Raw genomic sequence first — 16,096 nt, 5'->3', positions numbered from 1 at the left:
CCGCTACCCATGCCACTTTCATCCCGCAGGATTCTGTCCTTGCTCGCAGCAGAATCTGCGCAGAAGATTCTGTCAGACTGTCTCCTATCTACAAAGTAAGGATCTACTCAGAAAGAGTTGCTGCAGGGTAGTATATGATGTGATGTGTAGTCCGCATACTCGAGGACAGTGTAACCCAACTCCAGATTCTCCTGCTGCTACGAAATTGACGGTTGACCAGACCACTCTGACCACCACCTGAGCTTTGCTAGCGTAGCCTTCCATTTAACCGATGCCTGCCGTTAGCGCAGCCACCAAGGCTTCTTCTACTCTTGTCCTGCGTAAGAGGCGCCATCAAGGCTTCGGCATCCCGGGTCCTGCCTTGCTTTCCGTCGAACAATTATATCATCTCTCATTAACATTATTATAATACTGTATAGTGCAGAATGGAGTGATAGGAAACAGGGTATGAACGGAAAAAGGGGTATAACAAAAAAAGAGAGCGAGAAAAACCTGGAGAACCCGCCGAAACGTGGGCAACAGGCGGAAAACTCCGACTCCAGGTGGGTAACAATAAGACCTTTCGGCCAACGAGTCTGTGGTCGGCTCAGACCACGAGCTCCCATTCCGCAATGTACGCCCATGCCATCCCCACCCGCCCAACTTGTCGCTGGTACTCCTCCACCGTCACCCCGCGCGCGTCTTCTCGCTCCCCCAGTTTAGTGAGCACCGCAAGTTGCACCTTCTGACCTGGCGCTCCCAGACTCCGAGCATTGGGAACGTCAACATACCATACGTCGCCGCCTCCGCTAGGCCCTGATCCCTGCCAGTGTGTCAAGGGAAGCCGGTCATCCTTACGCCCATCCACACCATGGATCATGAGCAAGAACAATCCGGGTTTCATCCGACTGTGCCACGCCAGCGACCAGTGTTCGCAGATCAGATTGAATTGGAACCGAACTGGACCAGCTTGGCGAATCGAGATTTGCTCGCCGGCTGGTCGGAACGACTGCTCGCCAATGCTGTGCTTCTTCGCATCGCCGAAGATTCTCGGCTGCGCGACGCCAAGCGGCGAATGTGGGTTGCCTAGGATGTATTCCTCCCAACTGATTTCGGGCCGTCCATCGTCTCGGTAAAAGTGACTTCGGTCGCCAGGGTAGTGTTTTAACCCGAATTCATCATTAGTGTTGGTGAACATCGCTGGCGTGAAGCTGCGAACGTAGGGCATCCCCTGTCCTTGGACGTGCCCTGCACCCCAGCAGGCATCAATCAGTTTCCAATAACCATTATCGATTCGCACTGCGTTCCATGCGTGTCCGGCTGCGTACGGCGGAAGAGGTGTGCCGGGAGCCGGAGCGTCGTAGCCATAGCCTTTGCCGTGGCCTGAGACGACTTTGGCCTCCAAACCCGCTTGAGTGGCAAGTGCAGCAAACAAACCAGCATATCCCTCGCATACGGCAAGTCCCGACGCAAGGGTGCTGGCTGGGGTTGATGGTTTGACACAATTGTTGTAGAACGACACCGTATCGTAATCAATATTATGGTGCAACCACGTAAAGATCGCTCGTGCCTTATCAGTCGACGAAATAAACGGCGCGGTAAGTTCCCGAGCCAACCACCCCATATCCTGAGAAGGAAGCGACTGTATCGGGTACCGGGCAGCATGTGCGTCTGGAGCGGAGAAGTCGCGACATTTCAGACACCCTGCGACAGGAGGCGTTGCACCATTGGTGGTAGGTACCCGAGGCTTGCTCGCTTGGATCGCAGATAGGTCTGGACGTGATAACACTGGCACCGGTGGTGGTGCAGACGATACATCCGCTGGTGCGGGCTCTGAAGCGGGCACTTGGCTGGCGTTGCTCGCCCCATTTTCAGGTACTGATTTCTTCAATCCTCCAAATCCCGACCGCTGAATCTTGTCCAGCACAGTGTTGGACGGAGGAGGTGGCGGAAATCGTTTCGGCTGTGATGGTCGAGTTGTTTCCTCCTCTGGACTTGGAGACTTGTCGCGACTATCTCTACGCGGGACCTCTGGTGGAGGCCGCGACTGAGAGCGGCTTTTGTCGCTTGAGACTGTCGCGACACTCTGGTTCGACGATCGACGAGGAGGGAGACTCGGTCGCGGTGGGGGTAAACGTCCGTTGCTTGTCAAAGTCTTCGGTTTTGGTCGCACCGGCGAGACGGTCGGCTGCGAAGGCTGTCGCTTCGGAGGCAACGGAGGAAGCTCTGCCTCACCCCATGCTGGCGCTCTCACCACTGATCCAGGGGTTGTAGGTCTCCGACCTGGCGACTTTCCCCTGCTTAGAGTACTTGTAGTCGTAGCAGACGTGGACCGGGACGCATCTGACGCGACCGAGTCAACCGAAGGTCTTCGTGGAGGAAGCGATGGGGCGAGTTGGCTCGAGCTTTTGCGGGCTGGCAACGGTGGGGGCACCTTTTGCTGTTGCCTGGTGCCTGGCGTGATGTCACTCGAGACCGATCGAGGGGTCGCAACACCAGAAACCGGAGAATTTCTCGCGACTGGTGATGGTGTATAGGGCGGTGGTAAATTGCTGACAACAGTAGGCTGCGAAGGCGCTGGCCGGAGCGCAAAGGTGGTTGGTTGTGTTCCCAGGAACGGCGATCCCGCCCCCTCAGCACCTTGTCCTGATTGTGCCTGTTTTAAGGCACGAATGCGGTCCTGAATTGAGAGAACCTGTGTCTCGTCTGACATTCTGTCTCAGACTCAGAAGTGATTGCTCAATCTGTCCAAGAATTGAGATAACGGAATTGGAAGGCCAACGACGACTACGTCTTGATAAGATGGCGTCAAATATCTTGGTGAGGCTCAAGTCGGAATGGGGCGCTTGGCGGGAGAGAGACGCTATCAGCGTAAGGCAAGTTGAAGAAAGAAATAAGCCATTAGAGATAGTTTAAACGAGGGATTGTAGATGAGGGCGAGATTAAAAGAAGAAGAGAAGATTTGGCCCCCGAGTGAAACGAAAGACTACCCCTCCAGGGATGGAAACAAGGCTGTGACAGGATCGGCCCTGCTGCCTCTGAGTCTGTGCCGCACCACGTTAACTTTTCTTAAAACCTGAGGCATTCAGACCGTGAATGGTCTGGACCGGAAGGCGGTGTGCAGGATACAACACACAGCGTTAAAAGGGAGTACAGATCTAGAGCGACTCAATTATACAGATGGGCTCTGGGGATTTGCTTTATCGGAAACTCTGACTAGCCTACAGGATAATCAAGCTTTTCTTTAGGTCTGTGCCCGAAGAGTCATGTGGTTGATGCCAAATATGAGTTAGTCTTGACCGTGATACACTTCGGAGCGCATATATATTCGCAGGGCGGAGTATACAAGAAAAAGAGAATGGTATTGGGAAAGTGGTATTCGAAGTGTTGATCAATGGAGGGCGAGTAAGTGACAGTTGAGTTATAAAGGTTTTCTATTTATGAGCAATATCTTTGATTCGCTATATGAAGGCTGGAATAGCGCTCAAAGCACTATGAGACAGGAATAGGAGCATAATTTACCAGCCGCCAAACATTAGAATACCTGAAATTAATTGCAAGACTCAAATTATATAGCTTCAGACCCTAGTGTCACCGTTTGGTGTTTTCTCGGCTGAACTCCCAGGTAGGTATAGAAGGTCAAATCACCCATGTCATCACACCTAGAAGTATCCTACCTACTTAGGGAGGTAATGGATCCCGCTCGTTGGCTCCCGACTGGGTTAATTTTTGACCCTGGGATCCATTTCCTCATTCACGGCTACCATCTACATCATCATTCTATCTTTGACACAAGTATAATGCCATTAACACGCAGAGCTAAGCTTACCGAGCAATGGACAACCCAAACGTCCCTCTGGCAGAGCAGCCTACGACTTCACCACGTCCATGACAGCAAAGCAGTGCACGAATCATCCACGAATCCTCCCCCAAGACCAATGACGCCGTAAGAAGGTCAACCGCTTTTCAGTCATTCAGAGAAATACAAAAGAAATGATCTCCGAAACTGAAAATACGACCGATGGCGTTAAGACAAAGGTCGCCCAGCAGCAGAACTTCGTGGGGGGATACAATGCGCTGAAGTCCTACAAGGGATATTACTACTCTAGGATGGCTATTGGCGGCTCACACAATTGGAACCACGACCAAAGAATCTGAAAAGAAACGAAAGAGGAGCCGGATCTATGGAAGATTAACTATAGGACTAAATAGAGGCGGGCGAGAAATGCCCCCAAGGGAAAGTGGAGCGCCTGTAGGGACGGAATACCACTGCATTATTGTTGCGTATCAAGTATGATTCCTCTTGAGGTGTTTGGGCCGATCGTATCTCATGATGAGACTAGCATGTGAAGAAGGTTGATTCCAACACTTATGAGACGGTCCTCGAGGGAACGAAGTATAAGTTGGCGTAAAAGTCGACTGAGTCAAGTTTGTGGCTGTGCTTGCCATGAGAGAACAGCGAGAATGGGAGGTTGGGCTGCTTGAGGACGCCAGTATGCGTGATCTCCAATGTCGCGCCGGTCTCGGAGGAGGCTCAGGTTGACAAGGAAGACAAGGGGTGGAAGAAGCTCGACGCGGTGTTTGGCCAGGATAATACGGCAGGGAAGAAGAGACAAGTGGGAGAATGAATTGCTCGGGCATCACAGAATGACGGTTTCTCTCTCGGCCTTCTCGACCATCTTCACCAAGGCATCTGCAATTCCATATGAGAAGGCGTATCCACCGCCACCAAATCCGTATGCCGACAAGACGAAACGCTCTCCGACCTTTTCAGTGTTTAAGCGGAATCCTCCTTCTCGTGACGGACGAAAGGCGACAATATAACTGAGGTCATCTTCGGTAGGGTTGGCAGGGACGATTTCCGGGGCAAGACGATGCGCACGGGCAATTTCATCTCGAGCAATGTCCATATCTACCTCTTGGGATCTGCCATGGTAAGTATCTCTGTGGTTGTTGCGCGGTTCGAGCTTACAGGTTGTCTCTTTGCTTCACTCCTCCTAAGACCACACCCTGTGATAACGGACGAGGAATTATGTACGTGTACTCTTTCCCGTTTCGAAAGTATAACGTGTTGCAATTTGGCGTACGGTAGAACACATTTTGACCGCGCTCGTGGAAGCATTTATCATCACGGACGTCGCTAAGTGTCTGGCTGCCGATGCCGCTAGCATTGATGAAGATACTTGATTCGGGGAATAATGTATATAGCTCTTCCAAAGAAACGACTCGTTTTCGAATAAACTGACCGCCGAGAGATATAACTTTTTCGCGAAGATATGGCATGTGTCGTGTAGGGTCCGTGACCACGGTTTCGTACGCCCACCCGCAATTGAAATTTGAAGGGAACTCTCCCGGTTTCAGGTCACGAAACTGCAATCACGATCAGCAAGGTAGGGAAAAACCTGGGACAGATATACCTTGGGCAGTATGGTTCGCCCCCAGGCTGAGGAGTTCTCGGACGGAGACTGTTCGACATATTCTCTAGAATCCACAATGCAGACACCAGAACCTGGTTCTTCTCGTGCCATCTTCAGCAGGTGACGGTAGCATACGGCCTGAAGATAACGTTGCTCAGCACTGATTCCGCCAGCGGCATGCCATGCTGCTCCGGCCCAAGCTGAAGCGTAGTGTGGATTCTGGTCACCCGGAAGGTATTCTGCTACTAGAATGACAGAGAAGCCACCAAGGAGAAGCTGTCTAGCCGCCGAACATCCAATGATCCCTGCTCCCAGGATGATGATCGGACGTTGCTGGAAAGGGACATTGCTGGAAGGATGGCCACAGTCCCCCATCCTGTTTTTACTTATTGCTATCTCTTGTGTGACGACTGCCGCGCTCTTCTTGTTGCATTCAGAATAAAGAGAAGCTATGATGCAAATGGTTTTATATCAGAGACTTTGGACGGATATAAGGGAAGCCGGATAAAAGGCTCTGCAGATGTTGAGTCTCAACTTCGAGAGGGGGAGCAACAGCAGAAGCCCGGCGGGCAGAGGCACAGTGCCCATTTTTCTTACCACTTGCCTGTTCAGCGATGGTGCCGTGGGGTCTTGTTGACATGGATGGAGACCGGTCGGCTGTAGCCGCTGGGTCAATGTGCGGCCGCCATCGCTGGCTGCCCTCATTCGTAGGATTTGCTGGATTTCTGACCCGGTATCAGTCCACTTTGCTTGGAAGAACTTGAGAAGCCACGGGCTGGTGGATGACTGGCTGAAGGTGGTTCAATTTGCTGATAGTGTGGATGAATCTTGTCAGTTTCACTCGAAGGAGGAGATTGAGAGCGGATCATGCCGCCAGCGATTGCGATCTCACCTGCAGGGTCATGCACTATTGGACTGCTAAAGTAGTGGCGGTATTTGTGAAACCAGTTATGAATAATATACACTCTAGATACTCGTACTGTCGATACTCGAAGACAAGAGACTCTCTTAGCTAGCAATCAGAGGAGAAGGATGTGCTGTTAAAGCAAAAGCAAAAACACGGATAAAATGTAGGCCTGAGGCATGAAGTCGCCGCATCTTTTCTCCGCTTCTCCTGAACTGAACTGAACTGAACTCTACGACAACACCACACTGCAACCCTCCACTTCGATGTTACTATCGCTCGCTTAACAGGAACAGAATTACTCGGTTGATCTTCGAGATCGATGATCAACCCCGAGGAGGTCAGCTCCACCTGTATCTTGTTATCGAACAACAAACGCCTAGGCCTAGCGTCTCGCTTCCGCCCCTCTCTTGATCTTGGTGGCTTCGATCTCGTATTTTACGGATGATGGCGGAAAGTGGGCCAGGGAAATGCCCTCCCAGCGGAGACTCAATCAAGGTATGAAACGTATGATGCATTTGATCTTTGGAGTATTAGAGAATTACTGCATCGAGTAATGTCTCATCGGCCCGCCTGCTGCAGGCCAAATGCTAATCCACCTCGCTTGCTAGGAATCACCATCAAAGAACCTGGAAAATAACGAGACTGGCATTCTCGACGATGGCGACGCCGAGAAGATTCTCCCATACGATGCGGATGACTCGCCCTTTCCGGAGGTGCGGGCTGTTGTCCGTCCCGTAGACGATGTTGAGCTTCCCATCAATACCGTTCGGATGTGGACTATCGGCATCATTTTCACGATTGTATGTACAGCTCAATACTTTCTGGTGCAACACTGCTTGGTTGAGTCCCAGTCCAGTGCTATTCAAAGTACTGACCCAACTCACTAGATTGGAAGTGGACTGAATCAGTTCTTCAGCCTGCGGCAGCCCAGCGTCCGGATCAGTGCGCTGGTCGCCCAGCTTGTAGCGTACCCTGTCGGCTGTGCATGGGCGCGATGGATGCCGCTGGGTTGGCTCAATCCGGATCGCCGTTTCAACATCAAAGAGCATGGCTTGGTGACGATTATGGCCAACGTCTCGTTTGGGTCGGCTGCTGCTACCCAGATCATAGAGGCAATGGTCAAGTTCTATGAAATGCCTTCGGAAGGCGGCTTTCAAGTACTCTTATGCATCACCACCCAACTTTTTGGCTTCGGCGTAGCTGGGATGGTTTCACGCTGGCTCGTGGAACCCGCCACTATGATCTGGCCACAGGTTTTGTCGAATGCCGCTCTTCTCTCCACCTTGCATTCTAAATCGAACCAGATCGCTGATGGCTGGGCTATTACACGATTGAGGTTTTTCATGTTGGTTTTCATTGGTGGCGCGGTCTGGTACTTTGTCCCCGGATATCTCTTCATCGGCCTCAGCTTTTTCAGTTTTGTTTGCTGGGCGGTTCCGACCAATGTTGTGGTCAATCAACTGTTTGGCCAGAAAAGCGGACTCGGCATGTCACTTTTGACATTCGACTGGTCTCAAGTCGTTTTTGCAAATGACAGTCCTCTTCTGGTTCCGTTTTGGGCTGGGCTGAATGTCATGGGGTCATTTGCACTATTCTATTGGGTCCTTGTTCCCATAATCTATTACACGAACACGTGGTATTCTGCTCATCTGCCGCTCCTCGATCCCAATACCTTTGACAATACTGGCCGCATGTACGACACCCGTCGAGTTATGAATCGCGACGGTACCGTCAACGTGGAGGCATATCGGAACTACTCTCCAATGTTTATTGCTGCAGGCTTCGCTGTTACTTACGGCGTTGCATTTGCGAACCTAACTGGGATATTCGTTCACACAGCATTATACCATGGAAAGGACCTGGTCGAGCAATGGAGCGGGCGTAACAAGAAGGATATACACTCTCGTCTCATGGAGTCCTATGCCCCGGTTCCTTGGTGGTGGTTTGCCGCAGTGACACTTTTAATGTTTGTATTGAGCATTGTCACAAGTGAAGTATGGCATACACAACTCCCAGCATGGGCAGTCTTGCTGGCGTTTGTGTTGCCCATCATCTATTTTATTCCAGTGGGAATCATCAAAGCTCTCACAAATATCACGAGTAACCAACTCAACCTGATCACCGAGTTCATCGGTGGCTACGCATTCCTTGGTAAACCGGTTGCCAACATGACTTTCAAATTCTACGGATACGTAACGGTTGCGCAAGGACTAGAGTAAGTATCAAGTGCAACCATGTTGATGATTCACCCAACTGACTATCTAGATTCGTCGCCGACATGAAACTGGCACACTATCTCCACATCGCACCGCGCACTCTCTTTTTCGCACAAGGCCTAGCAACTCTCATTGGCGCGATTGTGCAATGTGGTGTTACTGTCTTTATGATCACCCGCTTTGACAACATCTGCACCCCACACGCTGACGGCGGCTTTACCTGTCCTCACGGCCTAGTCACATACTCTTCATCCTTAATCTGGGGTAAGACTTATGTCAAGGACAGATTATTCTCACTTCTAGTGGCTAATTCTGGTTGCAATGTATAGGTGCTCTCGGTCCGGGCCGCAACTTTACACCCGGTCAGATCTACGGAAACCTGCTCTGGTTTTTCCTCGCCGGCCCCGTGGTCATCGTTGCAACATATCTCCTCGGTCGCCGCTGGAAGAGTGTGAACTACATCTCCTGGCCTGTGGCATTCGGTGCCATGAGCATGGTCCCGCCTGCCACCGGGATAAATTTCTCTTCATGGTGGGTTGTCAATGTCATATTCAATGGACTTATCAAGCGAAGGAGGCCTGCTTGGTGGTCCAAGTACAGTGAGTCCTGCACCCCTTCTATTTCCCTGCTTTTTGAGAAAAAAAAAAAAACATGGCTGATTCAAAGGTAAGATTTTGTTCTTAGCGCAGCACTAGACTCCGGCGTCGCGGTGTCTACAGTGATCATCTTCTTCTGCATCATGCTCCCGGCCGGTCCGTTGAGATGGTGGGGGAACGATGTGTTCATGAAAACGGCCGATGGTCGGGGCACACCCTGGAAGAGCCTTCCTCCGCAGGGATGGTTTGGGCCGGATACTTGGGAATAATGGGATACAATCTATATACAGGTTCAGCTATATGCATCTTGGATAGATGTTCTTAGACTCGACTACATCACACTACATACATAATACCTAATCACATATTTCGGGCAATATTGAATTAATGAGTCTATTCCCCACCATTCCCATCGATTTCATAGGATTTAAGGAAGGAAAAGAAAATACATTTCGGAAATCTATAAGGTATAATACGTCGCCATCTCCTCCTGAAACCAATCGTAAGAGTAGAACAACTGCTCTGCCATCTGCGGATCCAACACAGGCATATTCCCACTCGAATCAATCAGCAGCACATCATCCAACACCGGCGCAAGGGGCACCGGCGGCGCCATGAAAATCGAATTTTGACCACCTGGCGCAGGGGGGAGGATGGGAGGGAGCATATTTGGTTGGTGTTGTTGCTGATGCTGTTGTCTCTGCTGCTGCTGATACGCTAAGTGGCTGAAGATCGTGGTACTTTGCGTCCTGAACGTCTCCGCCAGCCGGTCAACACCAGCCCTTCTCTTCCCGAACTCCTCCAAGATGACAACAACCGCCTGAATCGCACGCCGCATTGTTTGCTCGACCGGCTCCCAGACCGCGTCAAGCCCTTCATTCACGGCGTGTATATTTCGATTCAAACACCAGAGGATCGTTATTCCCGCAGAATACAGTTGTGACAGAGTAAGCCAAATCCATTTCAGTTTCCCAACGGAGTAAGAGTCCCAATAGGACCGGATGACCGCTATACTTGCGTTTCCGCAGCTGATTATGCTAGTTTGATCGGGTGTTGGGTTTCGTGGAGAGGGACGGTAGAGGAGGAGGAGGGTTGTTGCGTGGAGATAGTCGTAGTAGCTTGTCGAGTAGAGGAGGGCTGGGGGGTATATGGGGCTGCTGGTGCGCCAGTCGTCGAGTTCGTGGCGGAAGTGGCGGAGGGTGAGGGAAAGTTCGGTGGGGGGTGGAGGTTGTTGGTTGGTACTGTACACTGGACAGGACAATTATTAACTGGACATCAGAAGTCATAGGAACAGAGGCTTACAGTAGCGATAGATATGGGAAAAGATAAGACGGAGGCGAATAACTTGTATGGGAATAGTCATGGAGCTGGCACCTGGTGCTTCGGTCCAGTCATCGTTTAGTTCGAGGGGAAGAGCGACGGTGATGTCTTCGTCTGCTATACCGAGCGGTCTGCCTAGGGTGCTGGCAATGAGCCGGTCCAGGTTATACAGACTCCAAAAAGCGCGCTTCGCCATCTCGTCGTCGACTAAGTTGGTCGGTTGTCGGGCCTTGTGTAGACCTAAACTTGTAGCAAGCCGCAGTGCCGTACCCAGTACGTGCCAGACGCTAGGACCGGTTGTCGCGAACATGGTATAAAGAGCCAGGCTCAGCAATGCGCGGAGTGAAGCGAGGTCCTCATTGTGCAGTGCTATTTGGAGCGTCTCGTTACTCGCGCGATAAAACTCCATCGCTCTTGTTTCGGCATCGTCCGTTGATCGAATCAGCAAGGCTATGCCGATGGTAATGTGATAGCTGCAGTGCACTTCCGGGGTCGGCACTTCACCAGCATAGATCCTCCGTAGATTATCAATGAATTCGGTACGATTCAGAAAGGGATACTGGTATCCCATGCTCTCAAAGTATTGACCGACTACGCGCTCGGCCTCCTCCAATGAACCAAGTCGGAGGACGCGCGGCGCGGACACAGGTACAACCGGTCGAGCGACTGATGGCCGTCGATGCTCGAGCTTGTCGCGGAAGATTTCGCCAACATTTGGCAATTCGGTGCCTACAGCCGATGGACTCGCTGAAGCTGGACTTGCGACGGACTCGACACCCGCTGCAGAACCTCCCAGCGTAGAATTAGCCTGGGGACTGCTCGGGTCGACCTTGATCAGAATGGCGGGCAGCTGGTGCCACAAATTCGGGTCGCCATCCTCGCTCAATGTACTCCCGGTCTGCTTATCTGCGACCGCAATTCCCGTTTTGGTGCGTATGATTTCTTCTAGCCATTGTACTCGATCTTGTAGTTTTTCGAGCTGGTCGCGGGGAACGGAGGCGTTGGTGATCTGCGAGCCAGGCGGAGCGATGGTGCAGCGGACACCAGCTCGTGTGCAAGCCGAGCAATTGGGGTATCGAAAATCACATTTTTTCTTCCGCTTGCGACAGAAGTCGCAGGCTGTTGAGACACGTTTGGGGCGGGAGGAGGGACGGTGTTGAAGCGGAGGGGGCGTCGACGCCGAGGGGGCCGATGTAGGAGACGGAGAGGTTACGGAAGCCAAGGAGGAGGGAGGAGGGAGAGGAAGCTGTGAAGATTGCGATGGAGTAGGATCAAGACGAAATCTGCCCAGCTGATGTCGGAAATCAGGGTCGCGGTTGGTCATCGTGCAGAGAAAGTGACCTCTCAAGGCGGCTTGAACCGCTGGCCATCCTGGAGAGTTGTTGTTGTTGGCCGCGAGAGATTTTGTCCACAAGTCATCATCATCCACCACCTGGAGCCGATCATCGGTTGCCTAAAGAAGAGCAACACATTTATCATTAATCATTATTCTTCTTATCATCATCATTATCATCATCTAGTTACTCTAATATATCATGCCAGCCCCAACCCAAGAAGTCTCGTTCCAAACTCAATCAAGTAGTAATCCGCGTACACGAGCCCATGATCGCGGATCTGCTGCACTCCTTCAGCGTTATTCGAGACCGTGGCATTCCGCAAGATAGCCTCGAATTTACTCGTCGACTGCGACCCAACTCCAGTTATTTTACCATCAGAACCCCAGGAAATCTTCGCTTTCTCCTTTGACAGTGAATACGCAAGCGTTTCTTCAACAATCCTCAACGCAGCCTCCCGGTACCTCGCGCTAAGCACATCCTCTCTCTGAGCAAGAAGTGCCTGCGACAGCAGCAATAGACCATTCGCTGCAGCGACCCCGGCAGAGGTGTCTCTTAGCGGAGGAGAGTACTCTTCAACCGGTGCCGCAAAATCCCATATAGGGACATATCTTCCCACTTTTCTTAACCCCTCAGCGCTCTCCACCTCAAACTCCACACAATCTGGGGCCGTCTCCAGTTTGTAAAGGAAGTATTCTGCCAGCCCACAAGCTGCGTCAAGGAACTCGGCCTTGCCGGTCCAGTTGTACGTTTGCGCGTATCCCAAAATTCCCCACGCCTGACCGCGAGACCACGTCGACGTCGAACTGTACCCCTGCGCCGTGAGCCGTTCATCAATCGCGCCGGTAGCAGGATTGAAGTTAACGACGTGGTAAGTGCTATACATCGTCTCCGAAAAACCCTCTTGGGATTTTGAAGGTTCTGGTCGCAGATGGGAAGTGAGAAGTGTCTGGGCATGGGTTACAGCGATATCAGCGAGCCAAGTTTCTCCCGTCTGTGCCGCTGCATAGAACAGCAAATCCAGATTGCACATTGAGTCAATGATAACAATGTAATTCCCCGGCTTGCCACGGCCTGAGGTGACAAGGGCATAAATATCCTCGTCCCAGGATCGGATGGCTCGTACTGCGGGGTTAAAGCGAGTCGTCAGGTTGCGCGCCGAGGTGACGATACTCTGTAAAGCAGCTTCGTCATGGTATAGCTCCCACCGCGGCCGCATATGGGGCATCATGATGAAACCCATGTCGTGTGTGTTTGTGAGGCATGACTGGCTGTGGATTGGGTCTGACCATGATTTTCCTAGTTCTTCTAGACGGGTGCGTATGGCAGCCAAGGTCTTGCCTTTCTCTGCGCTGAATTTCACGCTACTTGGATGTTTGACCAGGCGTTCGAGGAGAGAGTAGATGCATCCTGGGAAGAACCCGCATGTCCAAAAGCTGATATCGCGAGATCGATACAATCCAGCACTAGGGCCATCTTGAGGAACAACTTCTGGGAATCTTGAAGGGGGGTTCTGTTTTCTTTTAGTATGGCGACATCTTCAATTCAAGAGAACTCACATTCTCCACAAGACGCTCAGTAGCAGTTCTGAGGATTTTCGCTATTATGTTCTCTGCAAAGAGCTCAGGGAGTCCCTCCTTCGGTCGACGAAAGACCGGTAGTTCTCCAATGCTGCCCATGATTTTTGATCTTCAGTGATTGATGGTGTGATGGCATTTCTCTAGGTCGAAGCGTTGGTATAGATGGGAGTCCGGAGTGGGGAGGCCGAGCTTTCTCCCGACTCCCGATCCCCCGCTACTCCATACATTTCTCCTCACCAGCTCCGGCCTGATTCAATAATATTATTGGATTTGCGCGTCGCATGAACAAGGTAAGCGTGGAGAACCCCCAGAGTTATCCTGCAGTTTACTGATCTTTCGTAAAGCTCTGATCCCACTCTTGCAGGTGGCAGCCCTGAAAACCCCTCTCTTGACCATGTTCTCACCAAAAACACCTTGAGACCAAGCCCTTCAAAAGCACAGTTCCACTGCAAATATGCCTCCCCTCGCAGGATTCAGCGACAACCCCTTCAAGTCACGCACCGACGTGATAGTCGCAGCAAAAGCCCTTATAGCACCACTTTTCCCTTACCGCTCACCAGGCTGCGCACGGCTGAAACTCCCACACGCAATAGGAACACATTTTGATGAAACAGCTGCACAGCTCGAAGGGTTCGCCCGACCACTCTGGGTGATTGCGTCACTTATCTGTGACGACCAGGCCGGGGAGTTTCCTGAGCTCATTGAGCATGTCCTGTCTGGACTTGAATCCGGTACTGACCCCGAGAACGAGGAATATTGGGGTCCTATTAAGGATTTTGATCAACGAATGGTAGAGGCGGAAGTTATTGCCTTTACACTGTTGGTGACGCCATGTGAGGCCTTATGGGAGCGGTTGAATGGCAAGGCACAGAAGAACCTGGTGGTGTGGTTGCAGGGCATCAATGGGAAAGAGATGCCGCGGGCGAACTGGCTGTGGTTTCGAGTTTTTGTAAATCTGGCTCTGGTGAAGGTCTGTGGAGTTAAGTATTCCTCTGTCAAAGACTTACTGCAGGCGGATCTAAGTGTTCTGGATGCATTCTACATCGCCGATGGTTGGTCAAGTGATGGGGTTTGGAGGTCCGATGAGATCGACGAGGAAGAGTTTGAAGTTTTCCAAAGAACAGGGAGAGCGAACATGTTACGACCAAGTCGAAATGCGGATTACTACTCTGGTAGCTTCGCGATTCAGTTCAGCCAGTTGCTGTATCTTAAGTTTGCAGGCGACTTGAATCCTGAAAGAACAGAGAGATATCAGCAGCAGGCGAGGGACTTTGGTCGTGGGTTTTGTCGGTTCTTCGATAGTGCAGGTGTGAGATGTGTTCATTGCTCAAGTCCAGTAGGCCTTTTGCTAACGATGACTATAAAAAGGTGCTGCAATTCCATTTGGCCGGTCACTGACGTATCGCTTTGCTTGTGCTGGATACTTCGCAGCGCTTGCTTGGGCACAGGTCCCTGATATGCCTGAGCCACTTGAAACTCCTGGCGCGGTCAAGGGATTCCTGCTCCGGCACATGCGGTGGTGGGCAGGTCACTCAAACGACATTTTCTCCAGCGATGGGGTTCTCAACCTCGGGTGGACATATCCGTAAGTGGTGTAGCCTACATAACTATTGATGATTGAACTAACGATACAGGCAAATGTATCTAACAGAAGACTACAACTCCCCACAGTCCATCTACTGGGCTCTCAAGACTCTGATAGTCATCGGTCTACCGGCCTCAGATCACTTCTGGCAAGATACGGAGTTCATTCCAAGCCCTAGGACTGCCCTGCAAGTCCTTGAAGCACCCCGCCAAATAATCTCCAATCACCCTGATAGCAATCATCACTTCCTCCTCTCCTTCGCACAGTTCCTGACCGTGCCATTCAAGGGTATCGTTGCCAAATACAGCAAATTTGCCTATTCTTCTACCTTCGGATTTTCTGTCCCAGCTGGCTCGGGGCAAGGGCTGGCGCAATTAGCCCCGGATAGTGCTCTTGCTTTGAGCCGAGACGGCACGCAGACCTGGGCTATGAAGTATCGATGCACCGATGTCACGTTGAGGGATGCAACTATGTATTCCTACAATGCTGTTAAAGGCTGCCAAGTTCGGCAAGTCGTCCCAGCGGGAATTGTCACCTGGTATCCCTGGGCAGACCGAAGTGTGGTGATTGATACGATAGTTATCCCACCGACAGATCGATGGCCAGATTGGCACGTTCGACTACATCGCATTAGAGCTTCTCAGGGTAGCGCAAGACTGTTCACTGCTGAAGGTGGATTTGCCATCAACGGTCGGCGACAAAAAGACACGCTGGAGTTGGGCAAACTATCCTTCAACGAGTTGACAGACGCTTGCGACATTGGAGTATCCGAAGGGGTATTCGAGTCAAGTCATGGCGACAGCAGTTCGATTCTTATTCTCAGTGAGCAGGGTGCCTCAGGGATTGTGACCAACATCCTCCCGCATACAACGGTTTCGGCACTGAAACCTGAGCCAAACACCAACCTGATGAGGAAACGGACCCTCATTCCTCTAGTGGAAACTATGATCAACGGAATTGGGCAGGAGGAAGAGATTGTTCTCGTGACCAAAGTATTCGCAATCTCCCAAGAAGCAAATGGCGGTTGGAAAAGACACGGTAAGAGTTTAAGAGAACGCTGGGTTGATCAGCCAGAGCTCTCGCTGCGAAAAGACGGAGGACCTTCACACGAGTATTTGTCTGTCTCCTGGTAGCCAATCAATTGTGATGGCAATGCCACTGT

The 16,096-nt window shown here is 51.4% G+C and overlaps 6 protein-coding genes across 6 annotated transcripts; 2 read left to right on the top strand and 4 right to left on the bottom strand.

Moving 5' to 3' along the window:
* Window positions 1-413: 413 nt before the first annotated feature.
* Window positions 414-3,160, bottom strand: BJY04DRAFT_37225 (uncharacterized protein). Its single transcript, XM_073720230.1, has one exon. It carries the CDS (start codon window positions 2,690-2,692, stop codon window positions 587-589), a length of 2,106 nt encoding a protein of 701 aa, XP_073572398.1. The 5' UTR covers window positions 2,693-3,160; the 3' UTR covers window positions 414-586.
* A 1,459-nt stretch (window positions 3,161-4,619) lies between these two features.
* BJY04DRAFT_217080 (FAD-dependent oxidoreductase) lies at window positions 4,620-5,771 on the bottom strand (the record flags this gene model as incomplete). Its single annotated transcript, XM_073715938.1, has 3 exons — window positions 4,620-4,905; window positions 4,952-5,349; window positions 5,397-5,771. The coding sequence occupies 3 exons, from the start codon at window positions 5,769-5,771 to the stop codon at window positions 4,620-4,622; spliced, it is 1,059 nt and encodes a 352-aa protein (XP_073572397.1).
* A 465-nt stretch (window positions 5,772-6,236) lies between these two features.
* On the top strand, window positions 6,237-9,499 carry optF (small oligopeptide transporter, OPT family). The gene is made up of 6 exons (XM_073710906.1): window positions 6,237-6,798; window positions 6,912-7,103; window positions 7,191-8,518; window positions 8,569-8,783; window positions 8,849-9,118; window positions 9,191-9,499. The coding sequence occupies exons 1-6, from the start codon at window positions 6,745-6,747 to the stop codon at window positions 9,382-9,384; spliced, it is 2,253 nt and encodes a 750-aa protein (XP_073572396.1). The 5' UTR covers window positions 6,237-6,744; the 3' UTR covers window positions 9,385-9,499.
* A 39-nt stretch (window positions 9,500-9,538) lies between these two features.
* Window positions 9,539-11,800, bottom strand: BJY04DRAFT_226980 (putative C6 transcription factor). The gene is made up of 2 exons (XM_073718531.1): window positions 10,418-11,800; window positions 9,539-10,363 (listed from the first exon to the last, which is right to left on the bottom strand). Exons 1-2 carry the CDS (start codon window positions 11,757-11,759, stop codon window positions 9,576-9,578), a joined length of 2,130 nt encoding a protein of 709 aa, XP_073572395.1. The 5' UTR covers window positions 11,760-11,800; the 3' UTR covers window positions 9,539-9,575.
* Window positions 11,801-11,882: 82 nt separating this feature from the next.
* Window positions 11,883-13,893, bottom strand: BJY04DRAFT_186451 (glycoside hydrolase family 88 protein). The gene is made up of 2 exons (XM_073710905.1): window positions 13,329-13,893; window positions 11,883-13,282 (listed from the first exon to the last, which is right to left on the bottom strand). Exons 1-2 carry the CDS (start codon window positions 13,446-13,448, stop codon window positions 11,969-11,971), a joined length of 1,434 nt encoding a protein of 477 aa, XP_073572394.1. The 5' UTR covers window positions 13,449-13,893; the 3' UTR covers window positions 11,883-11,968.
* Window positions 13,804-16,067, top strand: BJY04DRAFT_217076 (glycoside hydrolase family 154 protein; the record flags this gene model as incomplete). Its single annotated transcript, XM_073715937.1, has 3 exons — window positions 13,804-14,656; window positions 14,718-14,934; window positions 14,984-16,067. 3 exons carry the CDS (start codon window positions 13,804-13,806, stop codon window positions 16,065-16,067), a joined length of 2,154 nt encoding a protein of 717 aa, XP_073572393.1.
* Window positions 16,068-16,096: the final 29 nt, after the last annotated feature.

Source organism: Aspergillus karnatakaensis (genome assembly GCF_047715665.1).
Source record: "Aspergillus karnatakaensis strain CBS 102800 unplaced genomic scaffold BJY04scaffold_18, whole genome shotgun sequence".
NCBI lineage: Eukaryota > Fungi > Ascomycota > Eurotiomycetes > Eurotiales > Aspergillaceae > Aspergillus > Aspergillus karnatakaensis.
The sequence above is the reverse complement of the archived record's forward strand: the minus strand, read 5'-3'. Positions and strand labels throughout refer to the sequence as shown.

Bases quoted from the DNA above. Each gene is read 5' to 3' on its own strand.
- BJY04DRAFT_37225 (XM_073720230.1), bottom strand. From the start codon at position 2,692: ATGTCAGACGAGACACAGGTTCTCTCAATTCAGGACCGCATTCGTGCC.
- optF (XM_073710906.1), top strand. From the start codon at position 6,745: ATGATGGCGGAAAGTGGGCCAGGGAAATGCCCTCCCAGCGGAGACTCA. The intron at 6,799-6,911 runs GTATGAAACGTA...CTCGCTTGCTAG, and splicing joins CCAGCGGAGACTCAATCAAG to GAATCACCATCAAAGAACCT. The intron at 9,119-9,190 runs GTGAGTCCTGCA...TTCAAAGGTAAG, and splicing joins TGCTTGGTGGTCCAAGTACA to ATTTTGTTCTTAGCGCAGCA.
- BJY04DRAFT_226980 (XM_073718531.1), bottom strand. From the start codon at position 11,759: ATGACCAACCGCGACCCTGATTTCCGACATCAGCTGGGCAGATTTCGT. The intron at 10,364-10,417 runs GTAAGCCTCTGT...TGTCCTGTCCAG, and splicing joins TTCCCATATCTATCGCTACT to TGTACAGTACCAACCAACAA.
- BJY04DRAFT_186451 (XM_073710905.1), bottom strand. From the start codon at position 13,448: ATGGGCAGCATTGGAGAACTACCGGTCTTTCGTCGACCGAAGGAGGGA. The intron at 13,283-13,328 runs GTGAGTTCTCTT...AAAAGAAAACAG, and splicing joins CTGAGCGTCTTGTGGAGAAT to AACCCCCCTTCAAGATTCCC.